The 8,827-nt window shown below is 33.4% G+C and overlaps 1 protein-coding gene across 1 annotated transcript in view; it reads right to left on the reverse strand.

Annotated features, from left to right (window-relative positions):
* Positions 1 to 8,163, reverse strand: part of LOC150104014 (O-acyltransferase like protein-like) — a 53,074-nt gene extending 44,911 nt beyond the window's left edge. Inside the window, exon 1 of the mRNA XM_090396777.1 lies at positions 7,803 to 8,163. Coding sequence (XP_090252903.1) covers positions 7,803 to 8,121 — 319 coding nt within the window. The 5' untranslated portion in view covers positions 8,122 to 8,163. The remainder of the gene's footprint in view (positions 1 to 7,802) is intronic.
* Positions 8,164 to 8,827: the final 664 nt, after the last annotated feature.

Here is an 8,827-nt window from a genome sequence, read left to right on the forward strand (position 1 = left end):
AAACTGCCTTCAATTGTGTATTGGTTGGTGATAATAGGTAAAACCGGATCTGATTTCCAACAGAGGACCCTGATGGCTGTACGGTCAAGTAAGAGATTTAGAAATCCTATTCTTATACGTAGGGATGACCATATTCAACAGTGTTTTATATCCTGCATGTGTAAGAGAAAAACAGCAGAGACAGGATTATTAGAACATTTAGATTATTAAATTAGAAGCAATGTTACTTCTCTATGAAACTGGCTAACAACACATCTTTAATTAAAAGCCCTTATAAAAGTTCATCGTGTACAGATAGGAATCCAGCCAAATGGAAAATATTGCAAAGGCCTCGATGCTGATATAAACTAGTATATGAACATTGTTACTTTCACGTATAAGTAAATAGCAATCAAGTGTTCAATATTATGCAAATCATGTCATATTATAAGAGAAGATAATATTATCTTCCCTACTTCGGAGAATTTAGGATTATTGGAATCCTATAATTATTTATTTAATAATTCATATTAATATAGTAGTAATTATTTATTTAATAATTCAAACTGAATTATGGCAAAGTTCCAGAATTTTAGATCCGTAATCTGTTGCATCTGTAAACATCTCGACAAAAAACGCATATAATTGATTGTTTGCTTCCAGTTACAACCCTTATCAAGAATTTTGATGTAAAAACATTAATTAGTATTCAGCGGATCATTTAAATTTATGGTTTTAGCTAAATGTAAGCATCTGGAGATTTTTATCTTTTCCTTGAAACACACGTGATGATACTGTTGATTTCACGACATCATTGACCAAAGGAATACATCCGTGCCAATGGGCGGACATTTATTGGGATCTGAAAATAATTATTCATTACTTCACGGGATTATTTTTTAAGTCTTGATGTATTGTATTGCTTCATACGGAAACTAAGTTTAATAAACATCTTAAATCACTTTCAATAAACAGTATTGAAAAAAAAAGTCATCAGTTAATTCAAATTTTATTTTCTGAAAATGAGCTATTTTTTTTCTTTATCGCTTTAGGCGTAACCTGTTTTACATGCGTGAAATGTTTATTTGTGAACTATTGTCTAAGTCAGTGCTGTTTTAATTTCTGTAACGATAACACTCGAACACATCGCAGTGAACCACACGATTTCACAGACTTTTACCAGGCGCATAATAGCAGCAGCTTTGTGTGAAACACATTAACCTGTGTACTGTGCTTCAATAACGAATATTGGTATTGAAGTACACAGGTTAATGTGTTTAACTAACGAACATTGGTATCTTCTTTATTTGTATTAAATAATGTCAAAGACCAGAGAAGTTAAATGGGATAAGTTTACTAAATGTTTTTAATTAAAGTGATACTTCAGCCCCGCCTGATGTTGCAACAATCTGAAAATAAAGTCAAAACATCTTGGAGATGAGTTAGGATCATATGAGATCATATAATACAGATAAAGATAAAAAATAACAAATTGATATTTTTTTAGTCAGAAAAAATATCCGTAGTTGAATTTTTTTCGTGGTTCTAGTGGAAGTTTACAATTTTCGATAAGTGTTTTGTGGACTAAAATATCAAACTATTATCAGAGTACCACAAGATGTGCAGGAATGGGATGCATTAGAGTCAAAGTTCCTTCGTCATTATATTAAGATCAGCATTTTTTTAATGAATAATTTAAATTACTTTTAAATAAATTAAAAGATTTAAAATGAATATTTTATGAGACTCCCGCCCTAGAAAGGTTTTTTTGAAAAATCTATAGTACGTTCGTATGGTGGATGGACTAAGGATTCTTTTTATATTTTTATTAATTTTGTACATTTTTTTTTTCATTTTTGTTTATTTCTTACATAATCCTGGAACACTTTTTCTGGAGACCAAACATGAAACTTTATCAAGCTTCTTCTTCAAGCCTCCTATAAACTGGCCATCATATAGGAGGCCTGAAGAAGATGCTTGATAAAGTTTCATGTTTGGTCTCCGGAGAAGTGTTCCAGGATTATGTAAGAAATAAACAAAAATGAAAAAAAAAAAACGTGTGCAATTATGATTATAGTATCCGCTCTCCAACCAACAAGCTGCGAGATCGAATTCCCGCCCTGGGAATGGACGATTATGATTGTCGTTCACTATCTTACTGCATATTGAAGGCCTGAAGTGGCTTGAAAAAAGTTCCATGTTTGGTCTCTAGAGCAGGGACCAGATAAAAGTAAATAAATAAAATTACAAACTCATATATGAACTTCACGAAATAATAAAAAAAATTCTCAGTTCAACCACTCTACGAAGTGCTACACATTCGTGCGTGGGAGTCTCAAAAAATAATTGTTATCGAAAATAATATAATTTATAATACTCTAAAAGCATCAAGTATGATCCGATAAAGATAGGAATTAATCTTGTGTAAATTTATAAAAACTTTTATTTCTAATATTTTATAATTTTCATTATTTTTTTATAATTTTTAACATTTTATAATTTTTATTAATTTTTTATACTTTTAAAAAATTCTTTTCTTTTTATCAAATTTTATAATTTTTATTTATAATTTTACTTATGTATTTATTTATACAATGTTTTACTGTAAATAAAATATTTCGTCTTTTATTTACCGGTAAATCCATATTTACCTACACATGGAACATCACTACTCAACGTGCGATTAATATTGTCAATACGTTTGGGAAAATATGCCTACGATCAGTATTAGGAATAATAAACGATACGATATATTCCTAATACTGTTATTCAAGAAGAACTTAGGACTTCTCATAGAAACATTTCAGAAAAGCGTGCACAGTGGGAATAGAAACTACATATTCACTCACACCTAAGTGCAGTGTTCTTACTTTCTACAGACCTAGAAACAGAGGATTTACCATTTGGCACACAATATAGGAAAATTTTTCATTTAAGGGACTTTATTTCTGTAAGTTATTGTCGTTATATCCATATTATCGCATACTAGTTACACTAGTACGCGAGTGAATTGCTTATCCAGTTAAACTGGGTCATAATTTTTAACTTAAAGCGACTTTTAATTTTTAGTTAGCTTCAGAGTTATATTTGAGAAGTTATTAGAGCCATCTTCCTTTTCCAAACTTCTCCTATCATTGAGAGCTTAAGGTTTGTTCAGAACCTAGACGTAAACTGAGCGTAATGATTATATGCTAGATAAGGCAAACAAGGACACGGTCGAAAACAGCTGTCAGGTAATCCGACCTCATCTGTCTTTCGGCTGCTATGAGGAACTCTTATATTACTTAATAAGACAAAAACAAATTAGTCACACAGTCACGCAACCAGTTACTTAGACGTGATTTTAGGGTTCAAGGATTTTTGGAAGGGGGCAACAAGCATAACAGTAACGCCCTTTAGTTTAATCTGAATACCTTTCACTCCCAAGGTGTTTCTTACTGTTGGGTAGTTCATAGAAAATGATTCATTAAAAAACTTGTTAGAAATGCAAACAAAACACTTTGTTACCTCTTCGTGATGAAACAAAATTCAGTTAACTCAAAGCTGAGATGGAGTTTTAAAAATATTCTTAGAAATGAATCAATGAATCATGATTGTGCAACATAATATTATTCATCATTAACAATATTTTAGATTTACAGAATGACTTCTATAAGTTATTTGTGGTGAATATATCCATAGGTACTTACAAAATTAAAGGAGAATCCGAGGATTAAAGGCCCGTTTAAATGGGCCTTTAATCCTGGGATTCTTTAGAGAGGCATTCTTAATGTAATCATTTTGCGATTCCTATTGTGCATCCAATATCATCATAATAATAAACTAGTTTGAAACTAGTTAATTTATCCTCAGTCCTGAAGTTCTTTCCTAGACGCGAATCGAACTCAGACCCTTTTCGATTATAGCATTGCGATTACTGACGGAGCAACAGAGTAATTTAAACGCCACTCTGTGTATAAAGAAAATATTGTTTCAAAATTCTGTAATATAATCAAGATGGAATTGGACTTTGATTGGACTCAAGATTAGATTGGATTGAAAACTTATTGTTCATGAGCATCAACGCGCCTTAGTCTGACGCGGTTAATAATGGTTTTAATTGGATCATTTTCCTGATGAGACCTGGCAAAACATTTTGAAATAATATCAAATAAATATTCTATTCACTTTCGATGAAATTTAATAAAAGTCCACATTAATTAAGATTTTTACTAACATTTGTCGAGTCATCTTAAATAATACTTTGATTTGGACCACTTGCGTGTCATCATTAAGGTACTTAAAATAACAGATAGAATGTAATAAATAATCGGAAATCAGATTTATGATTGTTTAGAATCATTTCCATATTCGTTTTTTGTAGACGGATGGAGGGTTTCCTTTCTTGCACAAAATGTGACTCTGTTGCGTAAGTAGGGGAAATGATATTAACTGTGTTTATATAACATCCCTCCATCCATCAGTGGTCCTAACAGGCATTTAAGTGTCCACGACCTTCCAATTATTCTTTGACGTCGCAACTGCAGCCCTAACTAGAGTATAAGGTAGTTAGCCCTATGCCTCCCGGTGTGTGTCCTATGTTTGTAGATATGTGTGTACAGGGGACCGGTTTGCCTGTTGTGGGGGACGAAAAACCAGAGTTTCTGGATGAAAAAAAACCCTACCTACGTATGAAATATCTAACTCACCTTTAGTTGAAAGAGACCAGATAAAGGTTTCTCACGTCAAGGACGGGAATCGACCCTAGGTCTTTTCGACCAAACTCGTATCTATATCGACTGACTATGGAGGCTGTGTTGATATAACATATGAACAATAATTCTTTGTCCAATACGAAAATTACAACAAGAAAACTCTTAAAATAACAACAACAACGAAGTTATTGAGTTTAGTGTATTCCGTTGGGTTTGGTTCGAGTTATTTCCCTGGCTGCCAAGCGAAGAAATTGAATCATGGAAGTTCCATAAACAGAAAACCCTGCGGCATCTATTAAGATTAGTTAACTTTGACTTAGAAAGGCCCATAGGAGCTTCTCCACTGCAATAAACTTCAGGTGTACGCCGGTTGTGACATTAAAATAGAAATTTTGTCCCATCATAAAGTATATTAAAATTATGAAAATCTTAAAAACCTTCCACCAAATGAGACAACAACTTTACGTTTTCTAGTCCGGATTATTCCGTGTGGGAAATCGAAGCATTGGAAAAAAAAATCTTAAATACCAACAGTTAAGCCATGCATTATCACAACTGTGTCAACAACCGCGGCACTGGAATTCAGCTTCTTAAATTTCCAACCTGACATGTGCTTCCTTACATTCATAACGTCTGCCTAGATTTCATACTCATTGTTATTAAATATATATCTGTCGTTAATGGGAAAATATAATGCACTTTAATTAACTCAGAGAGCACTTTTAATGTTGCTTACAAAGTTTTTACGAACATCAACTTACAGCTTTTAATGTTTCTTACAAATTTCATTGCAAACATCATCAGGTGTTTCATTATCAGGATGAGCATTCCCTTATCTTGAAACGTAAACGGAGGATAAAATATAACTTGGAATACCGATTTATATTTTACCCTCGTGCGAATCATGCCGGAATGCAGACCGATTGACGTCATCTGACGTCATTTAACGTCAGCAGATGTCAATATCCGAGTTAAAGACCTCCTGAACCATTAATTTTCGATGAAATCGCATTCCAAGCAAAATGAACGTTTAAAAAGAGACAAACGTTTTCACTGCGTTAAAAATACTTTAAATAAATGAAATTAATATCCACAAGATGGTAGAACTTATAAATTAGCGAAATAATTTTGAATCCAAAATTACTAACTTGTTTCTCCTCGGAAAAGAGATGAAAAACTTAATAATAAATGACTTTTTTTTTGTACTGTGACATCAACGCAAGCAAATTAAAATTGGGAAAAATATTGAAATTATTAATAGTTCGACAAGTACTTTTATTCATTAATTTAGTTATTATATTAATTTTCTAAAACTTCACACTAGCAGTTTCGTTTTATATCACTTCCTTACAGGAGTGTATCTTTGTCAAAACCCAATTTGAATAGCATTTATACTGAAAAAAAAAATCAGAAACAAATCTTTTGGACACATGTATTGCCTTTCGCAATTGTTCTTTCAATTACACTACTGTAAAGGACATATAAATAAATAAAATCTAATATTATCCACATTCGGTAATAAGCTTTAAATGATCTCTCGGGCAAACCCTGAGAGAGCATTTTGAGTCTTTGGGGAGGTGTTCACCGGCGTGGCCTGTGAGGGGCCTTGTCGGTGGATGCCTTTCCCTGGAATATGAGCGGTTCTGCTCAGTGATGGGGTTCCGTCACTGAGTGGAACCAACGCTGAATTGGACGGTCTTTCGGCCACTCGAAGGGAGTGGTAAGGAGATCGCCTTAATTTTTAGAGAGGGCGTTACTTACATACCAGCCACACGGTAGCCCATGCATGTCGTATGAGGCGACTAAAATGGGTACCCAAGGAGGATAATGGATGGCAATGTTGTAGGCGATGAAGTTAGGCTATTGCTGTTACCCTCCTGCCATGATCAGAGCTTATAGCTGTATATTACCTTATCTACACATTTTGTTCTACAGATAACGGGGCATATGAAAAGCATTCTTGCTTCACCCATCTAGACTAAAAAAAAAATAATTTATTGAAACTGATTAGATAATTCTATAACATAAATTGAAGATGCCCGGAAGTTATATTCTTTTTTAATCCTTCATACAAGTGTATGCAAAAGACGTTTCCATGTCAAGTATCTGCACAACTAATAATATAACATAATAGAAATAGTATTTATTAAAATCAAGGGATTTTTATTTAAAACCAATATTATATATAGAATACTTATGTCTATAATTATTATTAAATAATTATATAATAAGGAGCAGGATTTCCGATATATTTATCTTTTGATCTTCTCCACTTACTAAATGTTCAGTAGTTGTACAATCTTGGTCGGGATTCACACACACACAGAATGATTATTTTTAAAATATTTAATTAGTATTTCTTTTAATTGTTTGAGTATTTAAAAAGTATTTAATTATTTAATATTTTAAACATGACGTAATTATATAAATGGAAACATTTCATTTCCACTTATATAATTACGTCACTCGCATAATTTTCATAATCCCTAGTTTTGAAAAAATGTTATAATATTTTAATACTTTTTTAATTACTTGAATCTTTAAATATTCGAAAATTAAGAAAAAGTAATTAAAGCTTTGTACTAACTAGTTGATTATTTGAATCGTATTTAGATAACCTATTTAATGATCCTGATTTATGCTCACGCGTAGACCCACACTTTACCGTGTAGGCATTCAAGCCGAAATCCCTATGGAATAGGTTGGTTGCTGGTTACTCCTTATTCGAGGAGAGTCTTATGTCTGCAGAAGTGTGTGTGTGTGTGTGTGTGTGTGTGTTCACGAAGCAGGTTTGCCTGTTATGAAGGACGAAAAACCCGAATTTCCTGGTGAAAAACCCTTTACATATGTATGACACCGGCTAACTCACCTTTAGTCGAAAAAGGCCAGATAGACGTTCCTCACTTCTTGGACGGGAATTGAACCCAGGTCTTTGCTACCAAAGGGTTTCGTCTATACCGACTGAGCTACGGAGGCTCATTTAATGATATTAATTTAATTGTCATCATTGAATTATTTTAATACGTTTATTGTAATTCAGTTCACGGGTCCTAAGTGGTAAAAAACGATATCCATTGAATAAAGAGAAAGAAGAAAATATCAATTAATAGCTATGAAAACATGACTTACTTTTAAAAGCCCAGGGTTTTAATTTCTGGAGATCGAAGATGAGTTTTGTGATACTTCCCATGCATGCAGTAGAGATATTAAGAGTTGAACTGGCTCTAATAATATTAGGAAGTAATCTCTTCATCAATCCTTTGACACCTGCCTTCACAACCTTTCCGAGAGCGATCCAGTGATCTCGTACTCGATCTGCTTCTGTTGTCTTATTCGAGGTAACCTCAACCACATCAGTGTTATTATCATTGTTGCTGCAGTCACATAACGCGCACATCACCAGAATACCTGCCACAGTCCAAATCACTCGTTTCATAGCAATCCCCATCCCTCTTGACTCTGTCAACTATCCCGTTACCAAAAGTGCCCCTCTATTTGCATCTCTTTTATCGAGGTAAGCCTTAAACGCACGTGTTTCCAATGGAGAGACTTCATCTTTTGTATGTTTATATAGAGAGAGTAATGAATAAAGCACGTGTGGCATGAACACGATAGACAACTTTCATGACGTCACTGCGCAAACGCAGAGCGGGAAGAAAAGTTGTCAGTCTCTCTTTTTTTTATTTTTAATCTGTGTTTTTCCAAGTCAGTCAACTAGAAATGAAGTAAATCTTGACGGTGTTGGCTTCTAACATAACCACAGTTTAATAAAAGCAGATCTTAATGATTAGTCATGTAGTAATAAATCATAATTTTGAATTATATTAACAGGATATATGTACGTATGTATATAATTTGATCAACACTCATAAATTACACCACAAAAGGCAGATAGGAGATATCTGCGTCATCATTTTATGATATAGCGATACATTGCGAGTCAAACTGACAAGAATAAAATTCTGTTAATTCAACGGAAGTAAGGAAAGGTAACAGTTACAATACTCCACCAGAGAGAGAGAGAGAGAGAGAGAGAGAGAGAGAGAGAGAGAGAGAGAGAGAGAGAGAGAAGGGGGGGGCACGATTTGATAATAGCAAGTAATCAGCCTAGTAAGGATGGTTTTAACACATAGTATGATGTCAATTATTACGAT

This window comes from Typopeltis vanoorti, chromosome 8 (assembly GCF_054136105.1).
Source record: "Typopeltis vanoorti isolate ZY-2024b chromosome 8, IOZ_Tvanoo_1.0, whole genome shotgun sequence".
Classification (NCBI taxonomy): domain Eukaryota; kingdom Metazoa; phylum Arthropoda; class Arachnida; order Uropygi; family Thelyphonidae; genus Typopeltis; species Typopeltis vanoorti.